Raw genomic sequence first — 18,658 nt, forward strand, 5'->3', positions numbered from 1 at the left:
ACATCGATAACTTTTTATTACTATTAAAACAAAAAATGCACAACAAAACTCTTTACTAAACAGGTCTAGAGCGACTACGATGAAAAAAAATGAAGACTTATTGACAGTCCAGAGCTAGGCGTTGCAAACAAAACCCCACCGTAGCAAGGACGCGTGTAGCTAGATGAAGCTACAGAAGTCAACGTGGAGCAAGATGAGGAAGTGTGTTATAAGCTTACAGGGAAAAGCGTTAATCGTGTGACCAAAAACGCTGAAAAAATCAAAAGACTTGATAAAATCAACCATTGGATTAATAAGACTTACACTTTCACTCCTACAGATTCAATGTTTAATTTTCAAGAAATTAGAGTCATAAAAAAGTATGAGACAAAGACGGAAAAATACTAAATAGCATTTCTCGAAAACCAATGAAACAAAGATGTGGCTAATTTCACGGGTCAGCAAAATCATTCCAAAATTGTTGGTAGTACATATGTTACTGAAAAATGCTATTTGTATTTCAAAATGATTACTTCTTCACGTGATAGTGAAAGTTATCATTGAATATTACACGTACTTTTATTTGTTATTTCGTTCAAGAATAATTTTTACTATCACGTATCTAAATAAGCTCTAAAAAGTATGTGCGCGCAAACGATAAGCACTCAAGAGTGAGCACATGCCGGGAGTATGTATATCACTCCTCTTTCTTTAAAAGTTGTCAAATATATATATATATACATGAAATGACGTTCCATAATGTTGTATATATGATTTCTCTGTTCTTTTTTGGTTCAAAGTCATTGGCTCTTCTCTTCACTCGCATGCAGGCGATCGATCTGCGACCTTCTCTATATATCCAAATCATACCTAACCTTAATCCCCTGAAACTTGTTTCTCCGCGGGTACGGACCGAGTAGTTCGATCAGATTGCTCTTCCGGCCGAAACCGATGAGCACCCGATGATTTTCCGCATGAAACTCGATCTGGCTGGGCCTCCAACGAGTTTCCCCCTATGTGCTTATTTCCCAATGATAAGCAGAAAATAAGAATCAATCAAATAAAAATAAGCAATTATAAACAAAGAGATTTACGTGGTTCACAATTAAGAGTTAAATCTACCAAGTTGTAGTGATATTTTATTATTATTTGAAAAACAATACAACGAGGCGTCAATCCCAATAAACCCAAAGCCATAATTTTATTTTATTTTATTTTTTTATTTTTTATTTTTTATTTTTTTTTTATAGATACGATTGAAATACAAAGGGAAACATTACAACTGAAACATTACAACTAATTATTAAGGAACAGGAAATTTTGCCCAGGATCTAAAATAGCACTGACAATCTGAGTAGTAGCAGAAGAGGTGGCTGATGAGGATGTGGGAATGCTGCTTGACTGGAATCGAGCTGCGGCCCAATGTGCCACATAGTGGGCACCGAAGTTTGCACTTCTATTGACTTTCCGAAATGACCAAGTCGAATCAGGAGGGAACAAGTCTAGTGTTTGTTGGATGATGTCAGTGATACGCCAATCTTGAACAATATTTGGACCCAAAGCCATAATTAAACGACTATAAATTCGATTTTCAACTAAGTTAAAACACTGAAACGGGTTAAAAAAATTTCCTCCCGAGCCCCGTGAAACTTGTCTATAAACCATTTAAACTATAGATCGAGCTTCTAAAGTCGACCGGGTCCGACACAAATCAGACCCGCATGGCCTAATATGATGTGGTGGAGATCTTTGGGGCTTTTGTTAGTGACTAAATTATATAACCCTTCTCTAAGTAATTTGTGCACCAAAATATCGTGGCTGTGGCTACTGTGGCTAGATTTTAAGTAATCTAGCTATAGCTGCAAATGTGTTCCTTTATATTCATAGGAATAGGAAGACACAATATCCGTGACTAAAGTGTAATGGGTCTCTGAATAATTTGTCACAATTAATCTTCCTTTTGGTGGTTACTAAATGTAATTGTTAATATCGTAATATCAAGAAATTGAGGAATGGGGTATGGTCTACAAAAGCATTCTTTCGATGATATATAGTGCTTATTTAACCTTCTAGATTCCTGGATACGATGATTGTGTGTGTTGGATCACAACAAAATGTGCTTAATTTAGCTGAAATATATAAATATAGAATTTTGCTACTTGAAATTAATACTCGATAGTTTCTAGAATGTGTTTCAGAAGCCGCCAAATGTACCGGAACCATTGGATTAAAATTTAATAATGATTAATACCTCAAATTTAACGATGACTTTAAAAGTCACGTGTCATTTAAGAAGACTCTAATCTTCCTTATAGTATTACTCGTGGACGTGAAGGTCGGGAGGCGCGGGATTATTACTCTTGTTAGAAATGTTTTACTGGAATGCAGCTGAACCCTCCAAACAAACAGAACAAATCCCCCTAAGAATTAACTGCCACCCCCTAAAATTAACGTAGGGATTGGTGGTGACCGTTACAAACGAATGGTACAACGTTAAAAGAAAGCCCATGGATGGGCGAGAAGCTCCATTAAAGGACTCTACAGCGCCTGCTCGTTGAGCCGGTTGGGCTGGTGACTTCCCATCACTAAGCGAATTCCCACACCCCCATCCAACACCTTCGGACGCAAAGCCTGGCTGTCGGGGCGGCACAGTCGCTGCCCCAGCCATCAAAAGAATCATCTTTATTGCAAGGCAATTTTAGGAGAAGAAGAAATTAATGGAGGGTGAGCAACGGTCGAAGAGAATTTCGTCGTCGTCGTCGTCGCCGTCGTTGTGCGGGTCAGATGAGGAAGAGCTGCAGCAAATGCTACTGACGCCGCCACCATGGAAGAGCAGCAAGCGCTTGTCGAAGCAGCTTTCCATGTGCGAGACCTCGCGGGACATTGCGTGGGAGAGGCGGCGCCGTCAGATTCTTCGACAGGAGCGCAAGAAGAACGGCATTAACAACGATTCCGACGACCTCACTGACGAGGACTTGCATGAGCTCAAAGGGTGCATAGAGCTTGGGTTCGGGTTCAACGAGGAAGATGGTCAGAGACTATGCGGCACTTTGCCGGCTCTCGACCTTTACTTTGCGGTCAATCGACAACTGTCAACGAGTCCTGTCTCGACGCCGCAGAGCCGTAACTCAACATCGTCTCTTGAGGGACGGTCTTCATCTTTCGAGAGCCCAAGGAGTGATTCCGATTCATGGAAGATCTGCGGTCCCGGTAAAGCTTTCATACTACAATCGACAGTACTTTCCATATTCAATTCTCGAACAACTTTATTTAATATATTAATTGTTGGAAAAAAAATCTAATCTTATTTCCCAATACACATGGAATGTGAAAATTGTTGAAGTGTCCTTATCTCAACGTGTCTTTCGAGAGTGCGTAAGGCGTATAAACTTTTACATGATATTAAAGTAAGTTTTTCGGACGATAACGAGCCTTTCTCTCCCAATATTGAATACGTATTTGACAAAAAAATTATGTCTTTTGAGAGTAAATAAAGCCATAAACTAAGGGTACGTTATGTCCACGACAAACCTAACATTAATTGCCAAGCTCTTTTATAACATTGGTTAACAAGAGAGTTAAGATTCATGTGTGTGTGTTTTTTTGTTACAGTTTTGCTTCTTTTTGTCGTTTAATGTTTAATATTTCGTGGCATACATGCAGGGGATGATCCTCAGCAAGTAAAAACCAAGTTGAGGCATTGGGCGCAAGCCGTTGCTTGTTCTGTGATGCAGTCCTTCTGAAGTGTTGGATGGCTTGTACAGACACAGAATTCTAGAATGAGACAAAAAAGACAACAAAAAGGGACAGACAGAGAAAGAGAGAGAGGTCGCTTAAGCTTTATTAGGGTTTTCTATAATTGTGTTAGTACTGCTACTGCTGCAACCAAAAAAAAAAAACGTTGAAAAAGATGGATAAGCTTGATTTCTGGGGACTTTTATTGGCATTGATGAGAACTTTGGTTAGAAGATTATGCTCTCACCCAGTTGATCTATTTCTCCTCCTCTTCTGTTTCATTTTGAATCTTAGCCTTTTTAGGGCAGAGCTGCCAGAGCATACTCATGTAACCAATTTTTTTGCAAGAGTTGGTAAAGTAACACCGCCAGCATATTCAACTAAAGACATGTACTATTCAAATGTTCGACCATTAGCGTACATCTTCATATTATTGCTCTTTTTTTTTTTCTAGTTTTTTTTTTTAATTAATTAATGATAGATGGAGCATACCAACTCAACATAGATGTCCGCAAGATTAGACTATTGGACCATTAGTGAGGAGTTTCATAGTAACTTAGAGCATTCACAGTGGGTTATGTAAAACTCACTGTAAATCTATAATACATAAGCAAACCACAAAAAAACCCCATCCATCGGCTTCTCTATCCCAACGCCAGTTTAGATTTGTTGAACAGTGCAACGCCACATGTGGCGTTGCACTGTTCACAGATCTATCAATTTTTTTTTTTAATGATTGTTTCTCTCACTTTCTTCCTCTTTCCCGTCACTTTCTTTCACTTTCTTCCGCTTGACGGCAGTCCCTCCAGGAAGTACAAGCGAGCTCGTCGTCGCTGGCTCGAGCGTTTGGAGATCTCGACAGTGACGACTGCCGAATCGCCGGGCTGGTACACGTCCTTGTTCGTCTGGAGCTTCAAAGTCGGCCGAAGCTGGAGCGATCTGGCGAGCTCGTTGTCGCTGGCTTGGAGATCTCGACGGTGACCGAAGCTCAGCCCTCCCTTTCTTCGTCCTGATCACGATTTTAACAAAAAGAATAAAAAAAATATTAAAAATGATTATTTTAATAAAATAAATAAAAATCTAGATAATCGGATGGATGATAATTTTGAAAGTTGTTAGCTAAACTAGCAAAAAATGGATTTTGGTTATCTATAATAGATAAAAATTTGCATCATCCGATGGGAATGCTCTTAGTGATGTTGACACCATTTAACAATTAGTGTGTTGCTGAGTAAGGGTGTAAAGTTGGCCGGTTATAATTGGCTAGTAACCAGCCCTACCGAAGTGATTATCGGTTTTAAAAAATATTGAAATCGGTTATAACCGGTAACCGGATATATATATATATATATATATATATATATATATATATATATATATATATATATATATATATATATATATATATAGTTAAAAAACCAAAATAATAAAATTTAGGGTTTTATACTTTTACTTCTATTCCAACTTAGGCTAACATATTGGACCAAAAAAATGTTAAAATGTTTTTTTTAAAAGCCTAAAAAAGTTTAAATTAAGCCTAAAAAGTAAGCCCAATACCCAAATTAGGCCCAAAAAACCTAATTTTTTTTTTTAAAAAAATTTTAGTTACCAGTCTGAATAATCGAGTATCAACCGGTTATTAAATAACCGGTTAACCGGCTACTCGGTTGGCTATTTTGGCCAATCAACTACCCCGGTTACAGTTACCGGTTTTAACCAATAACAAGTAACCGGAACTAGGTTTTCACCGTTTGTTGAGGTAAGATTATTAATTAAATTATTTTGTTCATTAAGAAGCTCATATATAAAAAGGCTTGCATGGGCTTGAGAAAAATTGCAATTGATAAAAATGATGCTAAATACACTTATTCGAAATTTAAATAAATTGCAATAAATCAATATATATATATATATATATATATATATATATATATATATATATATATATATATATATATATATATATATATATTTTAACTTTTTATGTTCTTTTAAATAGATTTATGCCATTTCTAGAAAGTGAACAAATTGCCAATGCGCTAGTAGAATCAGCGGGGAAGAGCGAAGGGAGGGCGGGTATCCTTGATATTAAGGTATATATCCATTAATAAATTGGTTAATAAAGCAAATCAAGCTCAAAAAAAGCTAATTGAATGTTTAACAATCTTGAGTTTGAACATATATATATAAGTTCGAGTCAAACTCACGATGACTTGGAATATTTCATCTACTCTTATTGAGTAAAGTCTAATAAACTTGAAAAACCAAGGATTAGGTTGATAATTGTGTCGTTGTGCCAAAGTTGCTAATTGAATGTTTAACAATCCTAAGTTTGAATACATAAGAATGAGCTCGAGTCGAGCTTAAATCGAGTTCAAATATCAAATTTGTCATATTAATATTCGAATCAGTTTGATTATGAATCTAATAACAATAACTATTGATTGTGAGAATTAATAATAGTAGTTCAAAATTCCAATAGATAATCAATGAAAGCTTCACAAAATACCAATAATATCAAATTTGTCATATTAATATTTGGCTCGATTCGGTTCGATTATGAATCTAATAACAATATCTATCGATTGTGCGAATTAATAATAGTAGTTCAAAATTCCAATAGATAATCAATGAGAACTTCACAAAATACCAATGGTTAATCAATAAGAAATTTAGTGAAAAAGCAACCATATATGTACATTTGTGAGAATCTGGCCATTGTCATCGGATTCTGGCCTTCATCGCCGGAATTCTATGAAAGTGGCCGGAATCCTCCCTGCCAGTAATGAAATCTTGTCAACGGTAATTTTTCGTTGTTGGTGCCTTTTTCGTACCAGCCAAACGTTAAAAAATATTTTCAGAGAAATCATTTTTTCTAAAAGTAATTTTGTTGAAAATGTTTTACGTCAAAACAAACATACGGAGCATAAGAATTATCCATATGAATTGAAAAATGATCTAATTAAAAATAATCCATATGAAAGAATTTACAGAAACAGCTGGCCCATACCTATATACCACAAGAACGAATGCAGGATTCTCTTACAAGTATACCCACAACAATAGCATGGCCTTGAACAACATAAAAAGAATATATATATATCATGAAAATAGAAGATTAAATCGAAAACTGTAATAGTTTTTATTTTTTATTTTTTTTGGTTTACCTTTTATTCAACAAAAGTTTAATCTAATACCATCTCACTGCATGGTTTGGCATCTATGAGGGAGGAGCAGAGCATACCAGTTGGAAACACCCTGAAACATGCGAAAGTACTTCGATAAGGTGAGATATAGTAATTTCATCTTATGCTCCGTTTGTTTCGACGTAAAATGATTTCCGTCGTAAAATGATTTTCTCAAAAATATTTTTCGGTGTTTGGTTCGCACGAAAAAATTACGAAATGCAAAAATAAGAGTTTGGTAATTGTCGCCGGAATCCGGCAACGTCCGGTCGCCGTTGCCGGATTCCGACGAGAAAGTTTGACCGGATCCGGCCAAAATGGTCGGATTCAGGCCGGAATATTCCGAATCTGGCCAGATTAATGGTCGGATCTGTCCAGATCCGGCCGGATCCCGGCCGTTTTGGCCAGATCCGGCCGGATCAATGACCGGATCTGTCCAGATCCGGCCGGATCAATATCTGGATCCGTCCAAATCCGACCGGCTTGGCCGGAATCCGGCGATATCCCTGCCGGAATTTGGTCTGCCGGTGCCGGATTCTGGTACAGGCAAAATTCCGGCCGCCTGATTCCTGCACCGGCAGAATTCCGGTGACCTGATTCCGGCGCCGACTGGATCCCGATGACCGACAATTGCTAAATTTTAACGATCAGATATCAAACATGCGTGTAAGGACAAAGAGCTTAATTTCGGAAAACGATTTACGGTTTTAAAAATCGTAAATCGTTTTCCGAAAATTAAAGAAGCTTTTACGGTCAAATTGAAAATGATTTTCGTTGACTGTTATTTTCGCTCCAACTAAACACTGGAAAATACCAAAATCATTTTCCAGAAATCATTTTACGCCGAAACAAACGGAACATTAATTAAAAGTGATTCACCCAATCTTAATCGGGATGAAATTACTATCGTCTCACCTAATCAACTCTTTCTGGCTTATTACCTCAATTTTCTTTCCAACTATAATCTGAATGATCTAGTTTAGGGCTTGGTCTCACGTAGGTGGGAGATCGGCAGTGATAGTCCGATAGACAATGAAGCTTAAAAGTGAAACGGTTGTTTTATTTTTATTATTTTTAAATATTTTTTTTCAAGAAGTTGACCTAACATTTTTTCCTAAAGTGGTTTTATCGTATTTTGAAAAAAAAAAAATGAAAAATAAAAGAAAAAAAAATGCCACGTAGGCAAAGTTAGACAAGAGTTATATAATAATTATTTCTCCAAATCTAAAGCAGTCTGCTATAAATCTTTTTATTAATATTTTTATTTTTAGAGAACTTCGCTTAAGGGTACCGAACTTTCACAATTTTAAAAAAAAGATATCTGAATTTCAAAACATCTCAATTTAGGGTATCCATTTTTCGGAAAGTCTCAATTATGGGTCTTTCGTTAGGATTTTCCGTTAAATCTTATCAAAATTTCCAAAATACCCTTCATTTTTTTAGGAAAAAAAAAGGAAGAAGAAAATTGCTAGGATTTAGGTGTTGGTTATAATTTAACGAAATATGTAAAAATGCCTATGCCTGAATATTTGAAAATTTTTATAATTTTTTTTTTAAAAAAATAAACACAAGGATATTTTAGAATTTTTAATAGAATTTAATGAAAAATCCTAACGAAAGACCCCTAGTTGAGAATTTCCTAAAAAAATGGAGACGTTTTGAAGTTTAGGTATTTTTTTTTTTTAAAGTGTAAGTTTTTTTTTCTTCAAATTTATAATAATATATTTGTCTTATTGATACTTTTTAAGGGTTATTTTTGTCTTTTTGTTGGCTTTAGGGAGACACTGATATCTTTTAGTAGTTTAGAGAGGATATTAACACAACTTGTAGATTGAGAGTACATTAACAATAAAATAATTGTTTGAGTGATATGGGTACTTTTTCCTAAAAAATAATAAAAATAAACGAGTCTGTTGGGGGGAAAATGAGAAGATCTGTGGTCTTGGGTGCACAATGATCTCGTGAGGCTACGAGTCAAATGACTCAAATCGCGTGGTCTCCGGTACAAGACAAGCGTGAGAGACTGTACGCAAATGACGTAATCTGCCAACACACCGGTTAAACATTAACGGCTGAGATCTGCTATCGCCATCAGATCCTTGCAATCGACGGTCATGCGTAGGACAGTCGGCATGTGATCTTCCCTCAGAAAAGACTGTTTGACTTAGACAGGCACGACTTTGAACAAAATTTGTACACTACCGAGTACCGAGGCTGGTTCAAGGGACATGTTGTTTCAGATTTTGAAAAATAATTACTTCTATTTAAAAAATTGATTAATAGTTTTTGGGACAAACAAAATAAAATAAAAAACTTAGTCCATACCAATAGAAAAGTTAACAAAATTCGTTAATTTGTTATATTAGCAAGAATCAAGCCGGCCATTAGGGATGGTTAGGCCACTCTTCAAATTTATTTATTTATTTTTTATTTTTTTTTTCACCATTTCACCCCAATAGCAGTGGGTTTGCTCGGCGACCCATATATGCTCAAAGGGGTTGCCGAGCCATCTGTTAGAGAGTATATTCTCCATATAATTATGATTGGATTAGTTAAGAAAATTATATTGATCTAATTACCATTCTTCGAGAAGTAAGCCAAGCTAAAGGTCTCCTAGAGAATGTCGAAGAGGAAGCTTTGGAGTCCTCTCTCTACATTTATACGACGAGTCCTTCCTTCGACCCCTCACTTCCCATCCTATTCCGCTTCACAATTCCACTGTCCCACTCACCAATTCTTACCCTCACCTCCACCTCTGATTTCAACTACAAAGTTCTCAAGATTTCTTGAGAAAAGTTTCTACTCAGGAGTGGCTGAGGAGCCTAATGATGTCCAAATAATAATACCACGTACCTATTGATTTCAAATGCGTTTGCTCTTGATGAAATTTTCTGTAAATACTGACAGGATTTATTATCAATTTATTTTTTAACACTGGAAAATTCCAATCTTATAAATCCAAGCAAGGACCAATTGCGGACTCAACTTAAATTTCAGCATTTATTGATAAATTTCAAAACATGTCTGGTTTGATTTTGAAAGAAAAGATAGTGACAGAGATAAATAAAAACATTAGCGGAAATAATAAAATGGAGACAAAAGAATTTTATGTAGTTCGGTCTATGACTTACGTCTATAGGATAAATCCAAATTAGGGCTACATTATACTCTTATTCACTTGATGAGTGTACAATACAAAATGCTCTATTTATAGAGTTTACAGATGAAATATAATCATAATCAAATCCCTTAATTAATTTAGGGTGATTCAATATCATCAAATCCTTAAATTCAAGATAATCTAATTTCTATCAAAGGCAATACAATTCTCATCAAATTCCTAACTTCAGGATAATCTAAATATACTCTTAACAGCTTTTGTTCTAGTCTACAAATCCTTGCACTTTGCATTACTAGTTTGAAATTGTGTCATGATATTTACTGCCTTTAAACTTATTGTGGGTTTTCTTCAATACAAATAGTGATCAAAGTTGCTCATAATATAAGAACAAAGTACAAAATTTCACTTGGTCTTTCTCCATTAAAATAGACAGGATTAAAGAACTGAAAAAATCTGCAATCTTTAACATTCTTTAACATGTATATCAAAAAAACTTTATGAGAAAAATAGCTTGAAGTCGATTAGTAGTTCAATGAACTAAGCCTCAAACTCAGATTTCTTCACATAGCTTCAAATGATCATTTATCAACATGATTTTCAATATTGGAAAGCTGGGCATATCCATTGAATTCCCATTCTAGCTAGTTTTTTCTTTTTCTTTTTTTTCTTAATTGAATAAAGAAAAAGGTTACAAGGGAAGATTATTTCCACTTCTAATCCAAAAGGAAGAAAAAGTGGACAATCTTAATAATGAAAAATGGGTGGGCTCCCCAACAGTATACCCAAACCAAACTAAAACAACACCGAGATAATTACATAGCTTAGGAAATGGGTCATTCAAATGACCCAGTCCTATCAAAGGGCCGCACAAAGTGGTTTGAAAAGCTAAAGGATAACAGATTTGGATAAACCAATCTGCACTCCTACTTGAAACCAGCAACAGTCACCAAAAGATTACTAAAACTGTAAAAGTCCGATAAAAGAACTACAATTAAGAGAGTATCCAACACAATCTCAATAGCAGTAGTTTCCTCTATAGGAAAACAAGAACCCAAGTAACAAAAACAAACAACAGATAAATCAAAAACACAATCAGCTAAGAGTCTGCCAGTGGCCGCGCGTGAAGGCCACACGCCACCACCAGAAGACGTCTCTCCAGCGTGGAACAGAGAAGCGGCCAAGTACCACCAACAACCGTGGCGGGGGAAGGATGGAGAGCTAAACGAAGTCATCGTGCGCGGGAAAGGGAGACAAACTCCCAGTCGCGTGCATGCCACGCGCCGATGCATGGACATCGAAAGACATTGCGGCGAGCATCGGAGGAAGCGGAAGACACCAGCAAACCCATTGGAGAGGCGCGTTTCCTCACTTACAGAGTTTCAACTTCTTGAAAAATGATGATACTACAGATTTGGGATAGGGCCTGGTAGCAAGGCAAGTTGGAATGTTTTCAGGTTGTTCTATCCACAGTTTATGAGTGATGCCACCAGCTGTGAGCTTTTCTGACAAGTTCAAGATCTGAGGCTCACCTTTCACCTCAAGAGTGACCTTATGCATAGAATCAATGTTTTGGGGACTACAATACTCGACGGTGTGAGGATCGTCCTTGTGGGACCAGACAGCACAAACGGAGGCATGGCAGGCCTGTGTCACCACGCTCCCGAGCGGCCATGTGTCAATCAGGTCTCGCCGGAGCACCACGTACTGGATGAGCACGTCAGACTTATCCGCCTTTACACCGTCGCCGTCCTCTGGTACGGTGGTTTCACTCATTGAGTTCGAAGGCTGAGTACAGACACGGCGGGGAGAGGAAAGGCTAGTGCTTGAGAAGGGAAAGCAAGAGTTGGAGGATGTGAAAGTGAAACGAAATGGCGAGAAGAGAAGAGATGTCATGCTACACTCGCACCATAGTCCCCATTCTAGCTAGCTAGTTCCCCAAGAATTCCTGATAAGCCAGTAATTCTCTTCTTCCCATGTCTTCCAAATCCAACCACTATAACGCTATGATAGCAATCATACAGTAGTCTTAAAACAGCAACTTCTCATTCATGAGACAAAAGTAATTTCATCCTGCCAATAACAATTACATTTAGTAAGCAGAAAAAAGAAAGAGTGAGAAATTATTGAGAGAACCAATACAATTTTGTCACTTTTATACGATGCCTTTTGATCTCAAAACAATTCACAACGTCCCTAGAAAGCATGAGGAGGCTTGGAATGGACTATCTACCTTTTCCCTATGACGTCCAAATAATACTGTGACAAATTTTAGGGGTACCAAATTTTTTACCAAAAAATCAATATTAAGATGTGGTCGAGTTTATTCATTAGAAATAATTAAGATAATTAATAAACAGAAATAATCCAGATACTAATAAATAAGTTTACATCATTTTAGTAAAAATCATGATCCTTTAATAAAAGATTTTGTACTTCTAGCATTTCGCACAAATCTCAAAAGCGTTTGCTCTTAACCAAAATTTTTGTAAACAGCGACAGGATTTATTATTAATTTATTTCTCGACGCTAGAAAATTCCGATCTTATAAATCTAAGCAAGGACCAATTGAGGACTCGGACTTTTCCGAGCAGCTCCTAAAAATATCTTTAACTTCTGAAGATCGACAAGGATGACATGAGGGATCGATGTTGTGGGCATACCTCCCAGGCTCCCACAATAATTGCAAAAAGTGCATCTTTAAAACAAAATAGGAACACTAATTAACAACAAAACTCAAAGATCGACACGACATCGTGCACTCACCGTAGTTTCATGCGGCAAATCTTCGATCGGCCGGGTGCACATCGACTTGTGTTGGAAGAGCAATAAATGAAGATGGTCAGAAGAAAATGAAAACAGTGAAAGATCCAGTGTTTCACGCCGCAGATCTGAGAGAGAAGTGTTGTGTTAGAGGTATGGCACTGAGAGAAGTTCAGAGCTCAAGCGTTGGGTTTGGCGTATAGTGTTTCCGGTAGCGTTTCAAAAGGGAAAAGAAGAGAGAATTATGTCAAAGAATAGAGAGTTATGTTCGTGTACGTCGACGTGTAGATATGCACGCGGGCTATATTGCCGGTTCTATGTTTGATCCGGGCTTCAAATTTCGTGGTCAACCATCCAATGGAAGAACAGGAGACCGGCTGCTTCCCGTGCACCCAACACGTGTGGTCTACGTTAAGTTAAGTGCTTGGGTAAGGTTCCCAAATTTGTAGAGTTATATGATCATATATTATAGTAACATAATAGCATTGATATTAATATGGTTAATATTTCTTGTACAATTCTTATATAAGAATAATCTTTTAGGAGTAGTTCAATTAATTGGAAATCACGTCTTGAGATCACTAGTTCGAATCTCTTCTCTTCTCCCTCCTCTTGTAACAAATCATATAATTGATTATTAAAAAAATTAGTTAGAATTATGTAAAAAACATTACTCTGTTAGTATTAAGCATACTAATTAAAAGATTTTTTTAAAGATTTTATCAAATCCTCATTTCTTCCTAAAAAGAAAAAAGGAAAATCTCAGTGTCAAAATTCAAGACAATCAGGTAACTTACATCAAATGTGCGTATAAAAGTTTTCAACCAATATTATAAAATTATATGGGTTAAATACGTTCGATCCTTATGGTTTAATGCCTTTATTTTTTGTTTCATGTGATTCATTTCGTATCGTAAATAGTACCTTAGTTATGGCGAAAAAAGGGAGATAGTATTTCCGTCCAAATTTCTGTCCAAAAATTGATAAAAGTCCACGTCAACCCTATTAAAAGCTAATACGTATCCTATGCCTAATTAAAAATTAAAAAACTTAAAAAAAAAATTATTAAATTGATATATATATATATATTTTTAGGGGTGGGTGAGCCACCTCATGACCGGTCTGGAGGTGGCTAAAACCACCTCCATTTGGCCTAGGGGTGGCTGAACCACCCTCTTGGCCCATGAGGGTGGGTCGGCCACCCTTAAAGGCTAAATCCTAGTTCATAATCTCATCAAGATCATCAACAATACTCCTAATCAAGCTAAACCCAATATGAAAAATTGAATCTTCAGGTTAGATTACATACCTCAAGCTAGGGTTTGTGAGGCCCCACGTTGACACAACTCAAATAAGAGGGGAGAGAGAATGGTGCTTCGGCTTTAAGCGGAAACAACAGGTGTTTCTCTGATTCAACCCAAGAAGTGGCTCAAACTAGCCGAAGAGGTGGTTTTCGGTGAGGGTTGGCAACTATGACCGAAACCCACTAGAACTTCCTTTCTGCACTAAATGTGTTGGTTTCGGTTAGGGATTTTGAAGATATTTCTTATAAATTGTCGGATTTCAAAAAAAAAAAAAAAAAAAGGGTTAGGGTTAGGGTTTGGCCTTGAGGTGGCCGAATCACCTTCGAGCCCCCCCCCCCAAACTAAGGCTCTTGGGTAAGGGTGTAAACCAGGAGTTGGTTCTCGGTTATTGGCCAATAACTAAGAACCGGCTCCGGAGTCCCTGGTTATTGAATTTCAATAACCGGGTACCCTGATTAACTGAGTGAAAACTAGTTATCCAGATCAGGTAGTATTTTTTTTTTAAAAAAAAAATAATAAAAATTTGGGTCTAATTTAAGTATTGGTCTACTTTTTTGGACTTCATTTAAACTTTTTTGGGCTTTATTTAAACGTTTTAGCCCAACTTTTAAGATATTGGGTCTAATTCAATCAAAAAATTTCAATTACTGGTTTCTTATTTGTGCCATCCTGTTTGACCGTAAGTTAGGACACATACATTATGCCTTTCAACTGTAGATTTGAGGATTGGTTTCACCTCAACAAAAACATCATCTACAAAAATTTCAAACAGGATTAGACTCTTCCGTAACTAGCATTTATATGTATTTAATTAAAACTCAACAAACATATTGATATTTAATACTAACCTTTGGCTTGCTTCTTATAGGAAAATTTTATCGAACTCGAAAACTCCCCATCCATACATACTGTGAAATGATTCAAGCTATCATTAGTGTGGGTTTAGCATATCACAATATAAATAGTAGACATTCTTACATGCTGTTCAGTTTGTGTGATATGTTTGAGTGCTCCCTTTTCTCAGTTTACGACATTACCCATATAAGAACATCTAGCAAGTTGGAAGCTAATTGATTAAAAAACTTATATGTACAACTATTGTACATAAAAGTCAGGGCAGAACCAAAGATGGTTGATTAAAGTTTTTCGTGAATTATAATATTAAATCTTGTTTATTTTTGCTTATGCGTATGTGATGCTAGAAAGATATCTGTTTTATGTACTCAAGCACCAAATCAAAACAAAAAGGATTCAAAGTAGGAGATTTAAAGAGATCTAAAAACAAACATAACAAAAAGTATTAAAGTATTCAACGAATCAAAACATATCTAAAAATAAACTAGATTTAAAGAACAAATAATAACAAGATCTGTAGAGAAACCATCAAACCGATAAAGCCATTAAAAAACAAAAATTAACAAGAACAACATACCTAACCGTTTACTAGACTGCTTCTTTTGCTCATTCTGCCTTAAAAATCACCAAATTTGTAGAGAAACAGAGAAAGACAAAGTCAGTAAGGGTGAAAAAGAATCGAAAGATCAAAGATGAAGGCTGAATAAAAAATCACCAGATCTGTCATGGGTGATAGTGGAGAGCCTGACAGAAGAAGAACTAAGAACTAAGAACTAAGAAGAAGAAGAAGAATTAAGAGCATGCTGCGTGACAGTGGAGAGTCGAGAGCGTTTCAGTTTTTGTGAAGAAGAAGAAGAAGTAGGCTGTAGGCGGCGAGAAGAGAAGAGAAAAGCAGAAAATGGAAATAAGAAAGAGTTAAGGGGCGTGTTTAGGGTAGGGGGTAATTTTTTAATTTTTTTTCATATATGATACACCTGGAATCGGTTACCCGGTTATAACCGAATATGTAAAAAACTAATATCCGGCTCCGACTCCGAATACCCGGTTATAACCAAGTACCAAACCGGTTTCCCAATTATCCGGAGCTGATTTCCCGACTAATTATAACCGGTTTGGAATTACACCCCTACTCTTGGGGGTGGTTTTAGGCACCCCATTTTCTCTTTGGGAATGGTTCAGCCACCCCCAAACCGGCCAGGAGGGAGGCTCAACCTTCATTTTTTTTTTTAATCTTTTAAAGCTTTTTTTTTTTTAAAAAAAAAAAAGTTTTTTAATTTTTAATCAAGCATAAAACACGTGTCAACTTCTTTCTTAGAGAGTTGATATGGACTTCCATAAATTTTTTTACGGAAGTACCAACTCCGTATTAGAATTGTGTATACAGGAAGTTCAAAAATTCTTATTGGCTTGAAATAAAAAATGTAATGATAATTAGATTAGAACCTTAATCCTCTTTACGTTGCTTTAGCTGATTGGATTCTAAAAATATGTTGACAAACTTGCATTGATCCATTGCTGAGCGCATGAGAGCCTATGCAGACCTATCTTTATCTGCGTTTCAAGGGAGGGATCGGATGATGTTTTTGCTAACACAATTTTATTTTATTTTTTCCTCTTCCTTTCCAGCTTTGAGTTACGTCTTAGGGTGTCTCTTGCGACAGACGGAGATCTGACACTGACATCACGAGTTAGGAACGTCAACGGCAAGCCGTTTAGTTTCTCATTTGCCTATCACACATACTCGTCAGTTTCTGACATAAGGTATGGAAATAAAATGACAAACGAGTTTACTCCTTTCTATATATTTCTTTTAAATTTCAATCAGACAAATTCACTTTGCTCTTGTAAAGGCATACAAGTTTCAGTTCTCTGCTGCTGTAATTATTATGTACATGTCTATTCTGGGTGTGCGATTTTATATGAAACATCAACTGTGCCACGTACAGTGAAGTAAGAATCGAAGGGCTGGAGACACTTGACTACCTAGACAATCTTTGCCGAAGAGAACGTTTTACAGAACAAGGAGATGCTATAACTTTTGAATCCGAGGTAAGTTCGCATGACTGTTATTTGTAACAAAAACATTGGAGTTATTTAGCCAGGAGACTCGAGATATAGAGATTAATGGTGTGAAATTTTTTTACTAGATCATATCAAGATGTTATTATTATTTTTCTATGAAACTTACATTGACAAGTTAAAGGTTTCTGCTAAAGAAATTAGAAATTGACAACAGAATGATAGCTGCATTTCTCAAGACTGATATGGGGAGGAAACATCTTGTTTGTACATTTTTAGATCGACTCTTTAAAAAATCAAACTTTTTCAATTGTAGTTATTTCTTAAGAATGACAGTGAAGGAGTATTTTATCATGTCACTGAGCCTATTCTTTACTTGGGTTTTAATCTTGCATTTAATTACTGCTGTTATTTTTTTTTGGGTGCAATCAGAGGGATAACAATTAGGAAAGTGATTTTTACACAACACACTTTACATAACAATTACATAACACACTTACATAGGATGGGGCCCATGTGGTGGGTCTTACTCACATAAGTCTCACGGAAAATGATGGATTTACAACACTACTACAACAATTACACAACACCCCCTCACATGGGGGTGGGGCCCAGTATGTGGAGCCCACCTCTATGTGAGGGGGTGTTGTGCAATTGTTGTACCGGTGAAGTATAGGAATCAAACCCTTAAGTCTCACTCCATGTGAGTGTGTTGTGTAATTATCATTACTCTAACAATTAAAGAGTCCATGTTTTCTTCTGTTTTTCTTGGCAGCTGGATCGAGTTTATCTTAGTTCTCCTAATGTAAACGCAGTCCTTGACCATGAAAAAAAGCAGATGTACGTAATAAGAAAGGAGGGACTTCCGGATGCCGGTAAGCTGCCATACATATGAGCAACTATAAGCATCACATACAATAAAAGGAAATAAAATTCCTGTTAGTTTTTTTTTTAGAGGTATTCTCCCGCCCTATAGCTGTAATGTACCTTGTTTGCTGAACAACTGAGCGCCAAGAACCAAGGACTAATTTGTTATTTTCTACCGATTTGTTTTCCTACTACAGCGGTTTGGAATCCTTGGGAGAAGAAATCAAAATCAATGGTAGACATTGGTGATGAGGAATACAAACAGATGGTTTGTGTTGATGGGGCAGCAATCGAGAATTAACCCGTCACTTTGAAGCCAGGCGAGGAGTGGACAGGGCGGTTGCAGCTCTCGGTTGTGCCTTCCAGTTTCAGCAGTGAGCACCTCAATCTTTTTTAGGAAATTTGAAGAGAAACATTGAGCTTTTGTCTTCTTTTGTTCTTTTTCACAACCTCCCCTCCCGGTAGGAACGAACATAGTTAATGTTATATATGTATATATATAAATTATATAATGGCTCAAACGTTAAGATGTAGTACTAGGATAATCGGAACAGCCTATGTTTTAATTCTATGGCTGCCCAAAGAAGGTGGAAAAGAATTGTTTTTGTAATTCACTACTCATTTAGTTTTCTTTCTTTTCTGAGTATAATATCTTGTTCCTTTTTATGAAGGATATACTTTCAAACAAATGCTTCGAAACACGAGGGAAAATAAAAATTGGTGGGGAAGCTGCTCTCTTACTATCAGAGCCAGGTTTCGATCCAGCTACCTGTGGGTTATGGGCCCACCATGCTTTCGCAGCGCCACTCTAATTGTTGAAAAATTAATGAAAG

At 36.6% G+C, this 18,658-nt stretch overlaps 2 protein-coding genes, 1 long non-coding RNA gene and 1 pseudogene across 3 annotated transcripts; 2 read left to right on the top strand and 2 right to left on the bottom strand.

Annotated features, from left to right (window-relative positions):
- Positions 1-2,696: 2,696 nt before the first annotated feature.
- Positions 2,697-3,758, top strand: LOC133869206 (uncharacterized). Its single transcript, XM_062306165.1, has 2 exons — positions 2,697-3,189; positions 3,643-3,758. The coding sequence occupies exons 1-2, from the start codon at positions 2,697-2,699 to the stop codon at positions 3,720-3,722; spliced, it is 573 nt and encodes a 190-aa protein (XP_062162149.1). The 3' UTR covers positions 3,723-3,758.
- A 6,882-nt stretch (positions 3,759-10,640) lies between these two features.
- LOC133869415 (uncharacterized) lies at positions 10,641-13,060 on the bottom strand. Its single transcript, XM_062306408.1, has 2 exons — positions 12,784-13,060; positions 10,641-12,090 (listed from the first exon to the last, which is right to left on the bottom strand). Exon 2 carries the CDS (start codon positions 11,911-11,913, stop codon positions 11,386-11,388), a length of 528 nt encoding a protein of 175 aa, XP_062162392.1. The 5' UTR covers positions 11,914-12,090; positions 12,784-13,060; the 3' UTR covers positions 10,641-11,385.
- Positions 13,061-14,932: 1,872 nt separating this feature from the next.
- On the bottom strand, positions 14,933-15,797 carry LOC133868086 (uncharacterized). The gene is made up of 3 exons (XR_009900284.1): positions 15,655-15,797; positions 15,517-15,554; positions 14,933-14,992 (listed from the first exon to the last, which is right to left on the bottom strand). It is a non-coding gene; the product is annotated as an uncharacterized LOC133868086 (long non-coding RNA).
- Positions 15,798-15,904: 107 nt separating this feature from the next.
- Positions 15,905-18,371, top strand: LOC133869207 (putative glucose-6-phosphate 1-epimerase; annotated as a pseudogene).
- Positions 18,372-18,658: the final 287 nt, after the last annotated feature.

Source organism: Alnus glutinosa, chromosome 5 (genome assembly GCF_958979055.1).
Source record: "Alnus glutinosa chromosome 5, dhAlnGlut1.1, whole genome shotgun sequence".
Taxonomy (NCBI): domain Eukaryota; kingdom Viridiplantae; phylum Streptophyta; class Magnoliopsida; order Fagales; family Betulaceae; genus Alnus; species Alnus glutinosa.